This window comes from Mustela lutreola, chromosome 12 (genome assembly GCF_030435805.1).
Source record: "Mustela lutreola isolate mMusLut2 chromosome 12, mMusLut2.pri, whole genome shotgun sequence".
NCBI classification, from domain to species: domain Eukaryota; kingdom Metazoa; phylum Chordata; class Mammalia; order Carnivora; family Mustelidae; genus Mustela; species Mustela lutreola.
The window spans coordinates 7,093,808-7,109,490 of record NC_081301.1 but is presented as its reverse complement, the minus strand read 5'-3'; the positions used below and the strand labels follow the sequence as shown (position 1 = coordinate 7,109,490).

General features: G+C 58.6%; 1 protein-coding gene across 2 annotated transcripts; it reads left to right on the top strand.

Moving 5' to 3' along the window:
* Nucleotides 1–319: 319 nt before the first annotated feature.
* SLC27A4 (solute carrier family 27 member 4) lies at nucleotides 320–14,281 on the top strand. 2 transcript variants are annotated; one of them, XM_059142309.1, is made up of 13 exons: nucleotides 320–529; nucleotides 1,837–2,003; nucleotides 4,104–4,498; nucleotides 5,702–5,860; nucleotides 7,365–7,434; nucleotides 7,525–7,616; nucleotides 8,643–8,752; nucleotides 8,959–9,168; nucleotides 9,428–9,554; nucleotides 10,206–10,343; nucleotides 10,510–10,674; nucleotides 10,769–10,915; nucleotides 13,422–14,281. In XM_059142309.1, the coding sequence occupies exons 2-13, from the start codon at nucleotides 1,843–1,845 to the stop codon at nucleotides 13,577–13,579; spliced, it is 1,932 nt and encodes a 643-aa protein (XP_058998292.1). In that variant the 5' UTR covers nucleotides 320–529; nucleotides 1,837–1,842; the 3' UTR covers nucleotides 13,580–14,281. The 2 variants fall into 2 exon arrangements, with proteins under 2 accessions (XP_058998292.1, XP_058998291.1); XM_059142308.1 differs by having other exon boundaries at nucleotides 321–510.
* The last annotated feature ends 1,402 nt before the right edge of the window (nucleotides 14,282–15,683 follow it).

Below are 15,683 nucleotides of genomic sequence, written 5' to 3'. Positions count from 1 at the left end.
GCTCCCCACAACGTGCCAACGCCAGGGGCTTGCCGGCTCCCAGCCCAGACCCAGCCGCCCGTTCTCCTTCCCTCCCGTGGGTCTCCGCGGCGGGGCGGGGCTGCGCGGTGCGGACTACAACTCCCAGCGTACCGCGCGGGGCGCCGCCCGGGGCCGTCGCGCGCGCAGGGCGGGCTGGGCCGGGCGGCGTCGGGCGCGTTGGGGCTGCGCGGCGCCGAGGTCTCTGCGGCTCACGGGCCGCGGGGAAGGCGCGGGAGGCGGTGCTGCGGGCCGGCGCAGCCGGTTTGGGTTGCAGGAGGCGGGCGGGGGAGGAGCGCCGCGGACGGGCGGGGCCGGGCTGCGGGCGGGGCTGGCTTGGCGGCCGGGCCATGCAGGGCGCAGAGCCGGTGAAGCTCTGCTGAGACCCGGCTCTGCGCGTCCAGGGGCGGCTCATGCCCCCCGCGCTACCCACTACGCTGCCGCAGTCAGGCCGGATCTGGACGGGGCGCCGCGCGGCGGGGCCGACTCCGGGTGAGCATAGGCCAAGTCGGTGGGTCCCGGGCGGGGAATGTGCCCGGCTGAGGCGTGGGGAGGTGGTGGGGCCGGCTGGGGTGAAGGGGGCGCCCTGCTGCTCTGTCTCCTTGCCTGGCGCTATGCTGCCCTGGCTGCTTAGGGGCAAGGGCGGTTCGCAGTGACACGGGACGGGGGCCCGAGGGATGTCGGCATCCCCTTCCCTTCTCCTCCCATCCCCCAGCCTTCCGGGACGGGTTCCTGTTCTCTGCCCTGGCCGACTTTGGGAGCCCAGAGGTCTGAAGACCTTAGAGACCTTGGCATTGTATATGGGAGCGCTGGTTTGGTCCTACTCCCGGCTTTTGCTTTTTGTGTGAAGTGGGGAGATGGTCTGTAAGGACTCCCTGGGGTCCAGACCATGTCTTCATCCTGGCTTGGAGACCGTGAGGCTACATCATAGTCATGACCTTCAGCTCCTCCCCAGGAATAGGAGAACCCGGAGAGAAAACTGAGTCCCATCTGCCGGCTCTTAAGCCAGTCCCTGAAGCGCCAGGAGTAGAGACTAAGAATCTTAATGTCAGTCCAGTCAGCGGTTCCCCTTCCTCTTTAGCCCAATCCCCAAAGAGTCATCGGAGTGACTTGCCGAGTGTGTTTGCAGGGGGTGACTACAGGGCCCTCCAGTGCTCCCTCAAACACCTTTCCCTTCTAGACAGTCACCTCTCAGGCACCTCCAGGCTCTAACCCATTTGCTCTGTCGCCCTCTGTGGGCCAGCAGAGGCATGACACTGTCTGAGTTTGTGAGCTGGGTGGGAGCCAGGCCCCTTCCCGGGGAGCTGCCCCTTTGGGTATTGTGGCTTGCCCTGTTCATCCAAAGACCCAAGGAGGTTCTTTGGATGAGGAATCAAGCCAGAGACACTTAAGTTAATAATCCCCTCTCTCCAAGCTATTCTGGTTAGAGATCCTGGATGTTAGGGGAGTGGACTGTCCTGTTTTGGCTGGAAGGGCTTCCGAGAGCAATTCTCACTATACCCATAACGTAGAGGGGGAGGCTAAGGCCTAACATAGGAGAGAACTAACTTATCCAAGGTCACGGGGACAGTTGTAGAAGGAGATGGGACTAAGAAGCTACAACTCAGCCTCTGCCTCCTAGCCATGGAACTCCTCTTCTCAAGTCCCATGCCTCTAGCCTGTCTCTTCAAGACAGCCCTGGAAAGGGTCCCCACCCTCAGCTACCTGCTTGTATGACTAAGCCTCACTACAGGTTGACCCTTAGGATCATAGTGGCTGCCTGGACCTGGAGGTAGGGGTGATAGACATTTGGCTCCACTAACTATTCTGTGCCCACAGGCCACAATGCTGCTCGGAGCATCTCTGGTGGGGGTGCTGCTGTTCTCCAAGCTGGTGCTGAAACTGCCTTGGACCCAAGTGGGGTTCTCCTTGCTGTTCCTCTACCTGGGGTCTGGAGGTTGGCGCTTTGTCCGAATCTTCGTCAAGACCATAAGGCGTGATATCTTGTGAGTATCTGGTCCAGTCCATCCAGCCCTGGATTCTCCTATAACATGATGGGCTCCTAATTCCCAAAGTCTCTACAGACCAGGTCTCTGTGAGCACAGAGGCCCCCTGGGCCCAAGAGGAGCAGCCTCTGCTTTACCCCCTTCCCCAGGCCCTGGTACTTGGTATCTCCATTGCCAAGGTGAAAGTCTTCTCCTAGGAGATCTCCCTAACTCGGTGCTGTTTAGCCTAGGGCAGACTTAGGGGCCCAGGACATACACTGAACTCCAGGTGTATCAAGACATCTGCAAAGGGTCCTAAGGCTAAGCAGTAGCTTGTGAGAAAATGGAAGAGGAACCCCATGGGAAGGTCTGTGTCTGTAAGTCTGAGAAGGCACAGGATTCAGAGCAGGGCCCCATATCAGATGTCTGGGGAAACCTGCTCCCCAGAGAAAGTCAGGTACTGTCCAAGGGCTCTCCTGTACCAGAAACACCTGCTGCTACCTGCTGTGTGACAGGCATTAGGCTGGCTCTGGGTCTCAGGGAGGGGAAGGCCGACCTAGTCTTGGGCCCAGCTTAGACTGGTCAGGGAGATAAGGAGATCCAGTAAATCCCTAAACTAACAGTACTGTGTGGGCAGAGACCCTGGCAGCCTTGCTCGCAGTGGTGTCCTAGTACTCGGCATAGTGACCCACACTCAGAACAGGCAGCTCAGCACCTGTCATCTGAATTATTTGTAAAAGGAAGTACTGAGTGGCCACTGCCGGAAGGGTGCTAGCAGAGAGCTGTGGGAGTGTAGGGCAGGGAGAGATGGCTTCAGGCCAGGGCCTTGGGGAATCAGAGAAGGCTGCCTGGAGACAAAAAGCTGTGGTTGAGCAGCATCTCCAGGTGATGGGAGCTGGGGATTCCAGCCAGAGGCACAGCATCTGAATAGGCAGAGAAGTCAGGGAACTGGAAGCTTTCAAAGGTCAGAGGAGGCAGAGGCAGGGCAGGAAAGGGGGATATTGCCAAGTAATTCTTCCTTTTTTTTTTTAGCTACTTATTTATTTAAATTTAAATTTAAATTCAATTAACATAATGTTTTATTTGCTTCAGCAGTATAGGTCTGTGACTTATCAGTCTTATATAATACCCACTGCTCTTACAATGTGTACCCTCCCCAGTGTTCCCCACCCAGTCACCCCATCCCCCCATCCCTCTCCCCTCCAGCAGCCCTCAGCTTGTTTCCTTAGATTAAGAGTCTCTTATGGCTTGTCTCCCTCTCTGGTTTCATCTTGTTTCATTTTTTCTTCTCTTCCCCCATGATCCTCTGCCTTGTTTCTCAAATTCCACATATTAGTGAGATCATAGGAGAATTATCTTTCTCTGATTGACTTATTTTCCTTAGCATAGCACCCTCTAGTTCATCCGTGTCATTGCCAATGGCAAGGTTTCTTCTTTTGATGGCTGTGTAATATTCCATTGTATATATATATCCCCCATCTTCTTTATCCTTTCATCTGTCGATGAACATCTGGACTCTTTCCGTAGTTTTTGCCCAGTGATTCTACATTTGGTGAAGGTCTAGGCCCAGTGCTGAGTGGGGCGCAGGGGACAAGGTGGTGAACAAGATGGAGCCTTAGCCTTGGTGGGTTCACAGGGAAGGAGACTGAACAAGTCTCAAACTTACCCTTTATTTACTGTGGCAGGGGTCTGCAAAGGTGCACTACAGGGCGGTCCCAAATGAGTTGGGACTTTGACTTGGACCCTGGAGTTCAGGAAGGCTCTGTCTGAGCAGCAGACTCAGAGCAAAGCTTCGAGGGTCGTAGGTGTTGAACTCTGGGGCCAGAGAGGACGGGGCTCCTGATCTCAGCCGGTGAAGCCTGGGCAAGCTGTGTTGCTGCAGACCCTGATTTCTTCCTCTGCACTGGGGGCGGAGTCATTGCCCAGGTGTCTGGTGTTACTCTGCAGCATCGGTGGGCCAGCACCTGTCACAGTGCCCAGCACACCGGTGCTGGGAAAGGGGAGTGTTGCAAGTGATTGGGCTCAGGAGCCTCCAGCTTGTGGGACAGCCACCTGGGCCGGGGTATCGGGACCCCACTCGCAACCCCAGTAGTCATGGCTCCCTTGCTTGCTCCCACCTAGTGGCGGCATGGTACTCTTCAAGGTGAAGTCAAAGGTCCGGCGGTACCTGCGGGAGCAGCGGACAGTGCCCATTTTGTTTGCCTCTACGGTACAGCGCCACCCCGACAAGACAGCCTTGATCTTTGAGGGCACGGACACCCACTGGACCTTCCGCCAGCTGGATGATTACTCCAGCAGTGTGGCCAACTTCCTGCAGGCCCGGGGCCTGGCCTCGGGCGACGTGGCTGCTCTCTTCATGGAGAACCGCAACGAGTTTGTGGGCCTGTGGCTAGGCATGGCCAAGCTGGGCGTGGAGGCAGCACTGATCAACACCAACCTCCGGCGGGACGCCCTGCGCCACTGCCTGACCACTTCCCAGGCCCGCGTCCTCATCTTCGGCAGCGAGATGGCCCCAGGTGAGCCCCGGGCTGTGGGGTCAGGGGAGGAGGCCCACAGGGTCTTGCACAGACCACAGCATCGCCCCCGCCAAGGCCTAGAGGAGGCTGTATGGCTCAGAGGCAAAGGCCATGAGCCCTGATATCAGACAGCGTGGGCCCTACCACTTGTAAGCTGGAGATCCTGAGTAAGAGACTGGAAATGTCTGTGACTCCGTTTCCTCACTGTAGTACCCGCCCCATATCATTTTCAAGAAGAGCTTTCGCCTGAAGCACTAACAAAGTGGCTGCTAGGTGAGCCCACAGAGATAATGGTAACCATTCCTGGTGACTAATTAGGCCTCATTTGCCTCATCTATAAAATGAGAACAAGAATGTATTCTCTGGTCTCTGGCAAAGCTTACGTTTTCTTTGCTGCCACGTTGAGCACTGACTGAGTACTGAGCTCGGTGCTTTACAAAAGCAGCTCTCCTCTCCACAAAGCCTGGTGAGGTAGGGATGGCTCTCTTGGCTTTACAGATGAGGAGACAGACGTTCAGAGTGGCGAGAGGAGCTCACATAGGGTCACACCGAAGCAGGATTTCATCCTGGGCTTGACTGCCATGGTGGGGGATGGCGGCGGGGAAGGTTACTGATGTGCTGAGACGGGGAAAGGAAGGATGCCACAGGGAGAGAGTGGAGCGTTGGACAAATCTAGAGGGAGGCAGAAGTGGAGCCGAGGGGGCCAGGACTGGTCTGTGTCCAGTGCAGGTGAATATCTAGACTGCTGCTGTGCACCGGGGAGCCTGAGGGAAGTTTCCCACCTTCTGAAGAGGCTGGAGGCCGCTGACCTCTGACCCTCCACACCTCCCTTCTAACCGGTGCCTGTGGACGAGCATGGTACAGCGTGTAAGGGCGCAGACGTCAGCATGCAGTAGAGCTGGCTTGGCATCCCAGCTCCAGCACATTCTAGCTGAGAGCAGGCCCTCCCATGCTCGGATCCTTGTCTTCTCACCTAGGAGCTGCTGTTGGCACCTACCTCCTGGGCTGTGTGAGGAGGAGCGCGCACGTAAGGTGCCCGCTGGGCAGCCAGGGAGCTCTTGCTCCTGTCGGCATCTCCTGACCGGGACCCAGGTGCTTCACGTGCCAGTCTCCCCTGACACTGCGCCAGCCCTGACACAGGTAGAGGTTCTGGGGATGTGAGGTTCTCAGCCTGCCGGCTGATCGCCCCTGTCTCCCCTGCAGCCATCTTTGAAATCCATGGCAGCCTGGACCCCTCGCTCAGCCTCTTCTGCTCCGGCTCCTGGGAGCCAAGCACAGTGCCCGCCGGCACAGAGCACCTAGACCCCCTGCTGGAGGAAGCCCCCAAGCACCTGCCCAGTCGTCCCAACAAGGGCTTCACAGGTGGGTTCCCCACCCCACGGAGGGCTTCTCAGATGGGCCCAGGGCCAGAGGCCTGGGTTCTTCTGCAGACTTGCTGTGTGTCCTGGAGTGAGTCCTGTCACCTCCCTTTTTCCATCTGGGAAGATGAGGATAGTGACTATGGGGTCACTCTGAGGGCTAAAGAGCCTGGGTGTGTAAAGATGCCAGGCACGGTGCCAAGTACTCAGGAGTTCACAAAACCTGATCCTTTGACTTGTTGAACAAGGCTTCATGGCCACCTGTCACACGCAGCAGGATCATGTGGAGCCCAGGAGACCGCTTGGTCTGAATTTCGGCTGGGGTTGGACCAGAGGCTAGACCTCCTAAATATTCACCCAGCACCTGTCAGCCTGGAGTCCTCTCTGCATGGGCTGCCTTGCCTCCCTACCCCCTCCTCCAGGCAGCCTTCTGACCCTGCAACCTCTCCTGCGCTCCACCCGGCCCTGTGGAGCCCCCAGTCTGCTGCACTGCCCGGAGGGTCAGAGCTGGCACTGAGTTCATCCCTCAGTCCCGCTGCTTCACTGGTGTCCTGAGCCCCTGAGCTCGCCTCTCTCTGAACCTCGGTTCCCACAGCCGTGACAGCAGGGCCAGTAACAGAATCGATTTTATGGAGCAGCTTTGGGGTTTGAAAAAGGTAGACTGGAAAGCTGGGGTGTGACAGAAAGTGCTCAGGAACTGGTCTTTGTTGGCCTCATGGTCATCTTATCTCTGTCATGTGTGAATTCTGTCTCCCTGGTGCTTTTGGTTTTTTTGTTCTTTTTTTTTTTCTTTTTAAAGAGAGAGCGAGAGCGAGCACAAGCAGACAGAGTGGAAGGCAGAGTCAGAGGGAGAAGCAGGCTCCCTGCGGTGCAAGGAGCCCGATGTGGGACTCGATCCCAGGATGCTGGGATCATGACCTGAGCCGAAGGCAGCTGCTTAACCAACTGAGCCACCCAGGCGTCCCTCCCTGGTGCCTTTTTTTTTTTTTTTTTTTTTTTAAGATTTTATTTATTTATTTGACAGAGAGAAATTACAAGTACACTGAGAGGCAGGCAAAGAGAGAGAGAGAAGGAAGCAGGCTCCCTGCTGAGCAGAGAGCCCGATGCGGGACTCGATCCCAGGACCCTGAGATCATGACCTGAGCTGAAGGCAGCGGCTTAACCCACTGAGCCACCCAGGCGCCCTCCCTGGTGCTTTTGTAAGCAGCTCGAGGGCAGGGTCTCTGCCAGGGTCAGCCTGGTGTCCTCAGGCCCAGGCACACATGCTATGCAGTCATCCCAGGGCGTTCCTGGCTTCCTAGAGTGTCCCGCCGGTGGGGGTGGGCGGCTGGGAGGTGGCTGAGCCTCGGCCTAACTGAAAGTGACAGTCCCCGAGCTGGGCCACTGGGTGATGTAGAGACAAGATCTGTGGTGCAGAAGCTCCGTGGACACAGCTCCCGGCAGCCAGTGTCTCCCTAGCCCTGAGCGGTCTCTTCTCACAGCCCCTCATGTCTCTCTCTCTTTTTCAGATAAGCTCTTCTACATCTACACATCGGGCACCACGGGGCTGCCCAAAGCCGCCATCGTGGTGCACAGCAGGTAAGGGGTACGTGCTGGGGGGTGGAGCCTGGGAGCCTCTCCTCTTGCCTCCCCAGGGGCTTCCGAAGCGCCCTATCTGTGCCCTCCCAGGTACTACCGCATGGCCGCCCTGGTTTACTACGGATTCCGGATGCGGCCCGACGACATTGTCTACGATTGCCTGCCCCTCTACCACTCCGCAGGTAACCGGGGCCGCCCTCCCAGCCTCCCGCGCTCCGGGGCCTCGGGACGCCCACCCCTCTTGGTAGGCAGCATCTTGTGGGTAGAAGCACGTGAGCATTGGAGTCAAATCTGGGTTCAGATTCAGATGTGGCCATTGACTGGGCCTCTGAATGAAAGACTGCCACACCAGTTCCACAGTGTGCGTGGCCGTGTCCCGCAGGATGCTAGGGCTGGTCCGGCCCGGCAGTTTGTTTCCTCAGGTGCACACAGCCTTGCAGCTTGGGAAGGGCAGCACAGAGATGGAATGGTTTATTCCTGCCCTCAAGGTGCTTAAAGTCCAGTGTGGATTTAGGGCAGGATGAAAAATGGGAACTCAGGGCACCTGGGTGGCTCAGTGGGTTAAGTCTCTGCCTTCGGCTCAGGTCATGATCCCAGGGTCCTGGGATCGAGTCCCTCATCGGGCTCTTTGCTCAGCAGGGAGCCTGCTTCCCCCACCCCCCGCCTCTCTGTCTACTTGTGATCTCTGTCTGTCAAATAAACAAATAAAATCTTAAAAAAAAAAAAAGAAAAGAAAAATGGGAACTCACCTGACTTTAATACAAGAAATGGCATGGTGAGTGTGGAGACAGGCAGGGAGCAGGAGTTCAGCTCAAGAGAAGAGCCCAGTGATGGTCAGGAAGGCTTCCTGGAAGAGGTGCTCCCTAGTCAGGCAGATGTGAGCTGCAGAAGCGAGGAGAGCTAACTTGGTCCCCCTCTGGCTGAATGGCAGCCTTCTAGGTACAAGAGCAGGAGTTTGGGGCCAGCTCCAGGGCCCCCGGGACCATCTGAGGAGCATGCCCTCGATCCCATACTGGGGAGGCACTGGGGAACCATGGGAGGTGTCTGACGAGGGGAGAGATGCGGTCAGTTAGTGCTGGAGGAACAGGACAGGGGAGAGGGCCTGGGAAAGGGCTTTTGAGGAGATAGGCTGGGCCAGAGGAGACTCTGGAAGGAGGGGTCTCCTGGTTCCCTGACCTCCATGCGCCCCTCCCCGCCCCGGCCTTTAGGAAACATCGTGGGCATGGGGCAGTGCCTACTGCACGGCATGACTGTGGTCATCCGGAAGAAGTTCTCAGCCTCCCGGTTCTGGGACGACTGTATCAAGTACAACTGCACGGTGAGTGAGGAGGCCAGAGGACGGGTATCCCTGTGTCCGCATGACCTGTTGGCCTTGTTTGGGGACATCTGCCTTGCAGCTGAGGCCAGTCGTTCACCGAGGGCACCATTTGCAGTGTTCCGGTGGGGAGACTGAGGCCCAGGGCCCATGGGGTTAGAAGAAGGGAGAGCGGTTGCGGGCCAGCCTTATACCCGCTCCGCCCGCAGATCGTGCAGTACATCGGTGAGCTGTGCCGCTACCTCCTGAACCAGCCGCCCCGGGAGGCGGAGCACCAGCACCGGGTGCGCATGGCACTCGGCAACGGCCTCCGCCAGTCCATCTGGACCGACTTTTCTAGCCGTTTCCACATCCCCCAGGTGGCCGAGTTCTACGGGGCCACAGAATGTAACTGCAGTTTGGGCAACTTCGACAGCCAGGTGGGCAGTGGGACGGTGGAGGGCGGGCGGGGTGCAGCGTGGAATGTGGGCGCTGGAGGGTCCTACCGTCTGGTTGGGGCAACAGGGATGCAGCATGGAATGTGGCTGCTCTAGCCCCCTGCTGTCTGGTCAGGGCAGCGTGGGTGCAGTGTAGAGTGTGGGCGCCGAGCCCCCCGCTGTCTGGTTGGGGCACTCTCTGGTGTGGGCACCAGGCCTCCTAATGCTGTCCAGTCTCAGACCCAAGTCTTGGCCTTTGCAGGTGGGCGCCTGTGGCTTCAACAGCCGCATCCTGTCCTTTGTGTACCCGATCCGGCTGGTACGCGTCAACGAAGACACCATGGAGCTGATCCGGGGGCCCGACGGCATCTGCCTTCCCTGCCAGCCAGGTCTGCCCCAGGGTTGGGAGGAGGGTCAGGGCAGGAGAGGTTAAGCCGGGAGGGAGATGGCACTGGGCTGGGCGAGTGGGAAGCCCTTCTCTCACCAGTGGCCATCACTCCGCTCTACTCTTAAGAACGACACATCATTTATTTTTTCTCCACCTGTCCTTCCATTCCTCATCCCTTCTTCCCATCAGTCCGTCGATTCACTGTTGTGTGGAGGACCCCCAGGTGGACCCTGGCTTAGCCTCTCTAAGCCCTGTGCCCGAGTCCCCTCATGTGCCATTGAGGCTGATGGCAGCGCCACCTCCAGGAGTTGCCCTGGGGGTCGTGTGTGCTAACGAATGTACAGCTCTTTAAGCAGAGCCAGGGGTCCAAGGAGCGCTGGCTCTGGTCAGGCTGTCCACGTAGAGCTCGGCCACCCTTTCGTGTCATTTGTCTTGCCATCTGCTCCGTGACCAGACATTACTGAGGGCCCCCGTGCACTGGACCCGCCAGGAGCAGCTCCCTGCCCTCGGGGCTCCCACCCCAGAGCTAGATAGGGTTTCTGTGGGAAGCGGTGTGACCAGAAGTCAGATTAAAATGCAGGGCACATTTGGGGGTGGGGAACAGGGAGTGGAAGCCACCAGGGTAGAGCTCTGCTGCCCTCTCTGCCCCCAGGGGAGCCGGGCCAGCTGGTGGGCCGGATCATCCAGCAGGATCCCCTGCGCCGCTTCGACGGCTATCTGAACCAGGGTGCCAGCAACAAGAAGATCGCCAAGGATGTGTTCCAAAAGGGGGACCAGGCCTACCTCACTGGTGGGTGGGCACCAGCCCCTTTGTGGGGGGGAGGCAGGCGGGAGAGAAATGAAGGGCCCTCCCCCACCTTCTGAGAACACGACCCCAGTCCCAACCTGCCCCGTCAAGCAGATCCTGGGGTCCTATGCGGCTGGCCCCTGCCCTGCCTCATACTCTGCCCCTGCAGGCGATGTGCTGGTGATGGACGAGCTGGGCTACCTATACTTCCGAGACCGCACGGGAGACACATTCCGCTGGAAAGGGGAGAATGTGTCCACCACCGAGGTGGAGGGCACGCTCAGCCGCCTGCTGGCCATGGCTGACGTGGCCGTGTACGGTGTGGAAGTGCCAGGTACCCGCGGGCTGGTGGGAGTTGCCAGGCATCTGTGGGGAGGCACCTCCGGGGGGCACGACCGGCCCCTCACGGTGCCCGCTGCCACCCCCAGGAACCGAGGGCCGGGCCGGAATGGCTGCTGTGGCCAGCTCTGCCAGCGACTGTGACCTGGGGCACTTCGCACAGCTGCTGGAGAAGGAGCTGCCTCTTTACGCCCGCCCCATCTTCCTGCGCTTCCTGCCGGAGCTGCACAAAACAGGTAGGTCCCCTCCCCTGCCCCAGCTTCAGGAGGGTTCCAGGCCTGTGCCCCTAACTGGCTCCTGATGAGACAGCCTCTCATCAGCTGTCCTTTGTCCTTCAGCCATAGCGTTGCTGTGTCATTGTACACAGACCTCCCTCTGTACAAGGGAGCGGACTGAGCCCTCAGACAGAGAAGGCTCACGTACCCACGAGTGGAACGAACATTCACTGAGTACCTACTGGGTACCTGCCAGGCTCTGTGCTAGGCCTTGGCGATTGAGGTGACTGATTCTGATGGGACCCTTGCTATCTAGGGGTAGGCAGCACAGGACAAGGAATTCCAAGGGCAAAGAAGAGAATACATACAGATGGAACTGACAGAAAAGCAAATGAAATGGGTGTGGTGCCGGGGAGGCTCCGCAGAGGAGGTGACCTTTGAGCCGAGACCTGAATGGAGTGGGAGACATTCTGGGCTGGTCCCTGAGACCAGAGGGCACTTGGACAGGAGAGGAAGGAAAGGAGGCCCCTGAAGCTGGAGCCAAGGAGAGCTGTGGACAGCGGCGCCAGGTGGGGCAGAGAGGCCAGAAGACTCTGGGCTGGGGAGGGCCTGGGCTGTGTTGGGGCAGCAGGGAGCCTCAAGTGTTTGAGTAGAGCAGTAACCTGTGTCAGGTACATGTTCCACACAGCCCTCTGGCTGCTGTGTGCAGCGAGGGAGAGGGCAACAGGCCCCCGGGGAGCAGGGAGACCAGCAAGGGGCTGTTACTCTCATCGGCAGAGAGGTGAGTGGTGGGTCCACAGTTACATAGCTGGGTGGTGCCAGCCTTCTGTCTGTTGGACCACTGACGGGTCCCCTGATGGGCAGAAGTCAGTCCTTGCTGCCCTGTCCTGACCAGCGCCCCCTGCCCCCCGCCTCTCATCGGCTGCTCATCCTTGGGCCACCTCCCTTGTGCTCATCATGTCAACCCCTGCCTTACTGAAATGTCTTCCCTGACCCATGTCACCCCTGCGAGGTGGAAGGCTCATAGGAGCACCGAAAGCAGTGCAGAGTGTCTAATGGGGACACTGCTGCTGGGCTCGTGCTCAAGGCTGGGAGCCCCCGAGGTTTGGGTGACATCTGACTGTGCAGGAGAGAGGCAGGGAAGAGACCTCGGGTGTCAGGCTCTGCTGCAGAACAAGCATCCCTAAACTCCCTGCAGTGCTTAAAACAGTATTTTTGCTCTAGATTATGAGTCAGCAGTTTGGGGTTAAGTTCTGCCGAGCGGTTCTTCTGTCAGCCCCACCTGGTGTGGAAGAGCTGTCATCGTTCGTGATTTAGCTGGGGGCTGGAAGGGGTAGGATGTCCTTACTTGCTTATCTGGCTCCCAGCAGGCTGCTCTGGCAGCACCCACCTGCAGAGCCGTCTGTGATGAGGATGATGTCCGGTGTGTGCACTGAGCAACGCTGCGGCCACTAGCCCCGAGCAGCCACTGAGCACTCCCCCTGAGGCCTGGCAGCCGGAGGAGCAGAATTTTACATTTGCCTTCATTTTAATTAAATGTAGAGAGTCCCATATGGCCAGTGGCTATCCTACTGGATAGGGCCAGTCTAGGGCGGGGCATCCCTGGGCTGTCTCACCTCTGCTCTCTGCAGCTTCTTTCCCTTCAGAGACTATACTGGCAACAGGCACCCCACCTGGAGTGGAAGCTGCAGGACCCCTCGAGGCCTGGGCTCTCCAAACGCTCATGTTCTGTGGGTCAAAGCAAGTCACAAGGTCACTTCGGATTCAGGTGGCGGGTGAGAGACACCCCAGCTCTGGCTGGGAGAAGTGGCCAGGCCACCAGGCGGCAGAGTGTACGTCCAGGGAAGGAAGGAATCTGGCCATTTCTGGCCATCTGTTGCACCCGGCTTCAGATCCCAGCTCCAGCGCTTATTAGCTGTGTGGTGTTGGCCCTGGGGTATGCCTCGCACCCCAGTCTTCTCCTCTGTCCCGTGGGCTGATGCCAGTGACTGAGACGTGTGCAATTTCCGTGAGCTACCACTGAGAAAACAGGGCTGCTGTTGAAACTGTTGCTCTAAACTATAGAGATGTTAAAAGCTGAAAACACGTGCAGTGTAGCAGACTCCATAAAATATGGTGGATACTGGCCCCTGGGATTTATGTGCAGCTGAGGTGAGCTCACACCTGTACCTGGGAGGTGCCCAAAGCACAGAGGCCCCGAGCTCTGGCCCTCCCTCTGCTGTCACTCAGGGCGTGTGGCCTTAGAGGGATAGTTTCCCCTTTTGGTGCTCAGTTTCCCCAGCTGCAAGCAGAAGGCAGGTAGTGTGGCCCCCACCATGGTGACAGGGCCGCTCTGAGCAACAGTACGTGATCTAATTAGCGGGAACCACCTTTGCAAAGTATCCAGGGCTGTGCACTGCTATGCTCCATGCCCCATTCCCGCGTCTTCCCCACCCTCTTCCTCTGCTCCTCTTCAGCTTTGTATACGGCTTCCCAGGGCTCAGGCCCCTGCCCTGCACCCTTTGACCCATCTTCCCTGCTCCCTCAGGGACCTTCAAGTTACAGAAGACAGAGCTTCGGAAGGAAGGCTTTGACCCGGCGGTTGTGAAAGACCCGCTGTTCTACCTGGATGCCCGGAAGGGCCGCTACGTCCCGCTGGACCAAGAGGCCTACACCCGCATCCAGGCAGGCGAGGAGAAGCTGTGATTTGCCCCGAGTCCCTCTAAGGGCCAGCGGGTGCTGGATCCAGAGCCCCAGCTCCCACCCCAGAGGGGTCCAGGGCAATGCCAGACCAAAGCAAGCAGGGCCCGGCACCTCCACCCCGAGGTGCTGGCCCCCTCCCCCTCAAAACTGCCAAGTGACTCACTGCCGCCTCCCCCTGCCCCCCAGAAGGCTTTCTGTGAAAGCCTCAAGTCCATGTTCTGTCTTCAAGGCCAGGTGGGGCCTCTGGCCCCAGGCTGAGACAGACCGGGCCCCTTACGATGATGTCTTGGGTAGGGCAGGGGCAAGCGGAAGGTTGCCAAGCACTCTCCAGAACGCCGGGAGCTTGTAAATGGGACCAGGGCAGAAACCCCCAGACTCAGGAAGCCAGCAGAGTGGGCGGGGGCTGCAGGAGGAGGATCAGCCCTGGAGCTGTTCCAGTGTCACTCAGCACTGCCTGAGCCTCCAGGAGGATCGGAGGAGGACCGCAGCCTGCAGCGACCTGCCGCGGGCGGCCTGGATTGGGTGCCCCCCCCCCCCCGCCTTCCTCCTCTCCTGGGTGACAGCCTGGCTGCCCCTCAGGTGGGACCTTTCTCCTTGTAGGTCTGTCCCCATCACTTTCTCCATCGCAGTCCCCGGCTGGCTATGAGAGGAGGAGGGGTTGGGGGGGGTCTTTCAGGGGCCAATAAACTGCCTTGACTCCCCCTAGCCTGTGTGCGCCACCGCCTGAGCTCACTGCTCCTGCTCAGGCCCCACCTCCTGCCCATCCACCCGGTTCACTCGCTCAGACTTAGGGACTCCCCAGGTTTCCCGCCCTCCACGAGTTGGCAGTGTATTTAATAGCATGAGCTTGAAAGTCCAGACCAGCTGTGTCACTTTGGAGTTTGCGGTCTAGGGCAAGTGACTCGTCTCCGTATCTGTGAAAGGAGGATTCAGAGAGCACAGGTACCCATTTTGAGGAAAGGGCTGTGTAAGCCTTTGAGGGAGAAAACCTTAACCCGGCGTCTGATCCCATCTCCAGACCCTTGCTCGTGCATTTTCCCCAGGGGTCTGGGGGCTGTGCCAGCCAGAGCTGAGCTGCCTGACCAGCTGTGGCGGAGTCCAGGAAAGCTTCCAGGGCTGCAGCACCAGCTGTACCAGTGGAGAGGCAGCTGTCTCTGAGGCCCCATCGCTGGAGTCTCACCCAGGCTGGAAACGCAGGGCGCACTGGGAACGGTCCGACCCAGACCCGAGCAGAGCAGTAGGCGAGGTGTGCCCCTGGGCCTTGCCTTCACTCTTCAAGCTTCCCTGCAGTCTGTCAGTCATTTGCTGAGGTCACACAGCTGTAGGGGGTGGGGGTAGGCGGCTGGAATGCAAACCCAAGCCCCTGGGGCTTCCTGCTCCCCCACCGGCCTCCTGGTGTAAAAGGACAGGGGAAAGCCCAAAGAGCTTCCATTCCACCCATGCCTGCGGAGCCAACTGTGGGCCCCGCCCGAGGCCTGCAGCTGAGGGCCAGGGTGACTCTGAAAGACAGAGGAATCTGATTCTGCCCTTGGGGGAAAATGGGGGGTAGAGCTGGAGTCCTTGCAGTGGTGCGGAGGGGGTTGTGGAGGGGGTTGGCAGTCACGACTGCAGTGTCCTAGTGTGACCAGCAGAGGGCAGGCAGAGCCTGGAGAATGCCATCTTGGTCCTTAACCACTGAGCCTCCAGACAGCGGAAGGAGGGGCTGTGAATCCCACCTCAGGCCCAGGCAGGTACCCAGTCCACAGCGCCAGTGTCAAGGCTTTCATGGACTAGAATCAGATTTCGAAGACCTGGCTGACAGTGTGGCTTTTTGTTTCTTTTACCCTTAGCCCTGAGTGCTTCCCAATGGGATAGCGCCCCCAACTCAGGGGGCCCCATCCCTTCCTTGAGGTTGAGCACAGTCACCAAAAGGCAGTATAGAGTGGCAGTTAAAAGCCTCAGCTTGAACAGGCAGATGTTCAAGCTGCCAGGCTAAGCCTCAGTTCTTCCCCTGTAAATGGAGCTCTAGGATAACTGAGCTTGCGTTGTGCCTGGAGGTCTCTTAACATGCGGTCTGGTGCTGATGTCTGCTCAGTACGTAGCAGTTACAAGATTTTAAAAAGATCTA

Bases quoted from the DNA above. Each gene is read 5' to 3' on its own strand.
- SLC27A4 (XM_059142309.1), top strand. From the start codon at position 1,843: ATGCTGCTCGGAGCATCTCTGGTGGGGGTGCTGCTGTTCTCCAAGCTG. The intron at 2,004-4,103 runs GTGAGTATCTGG...GCTCCCACCTAG, and splicing joins ACCATAAGGCGTGATATCTT to TGGCGGCATGGTACTCTTCA. The intron at 10,916-13,421 runs GTAGGTCCCCTC...CTGCTCCCTCAG, and splicing joins GCCGGAGCTGCACAAAACAG to GGACCTTCAAGTTACAGAAG.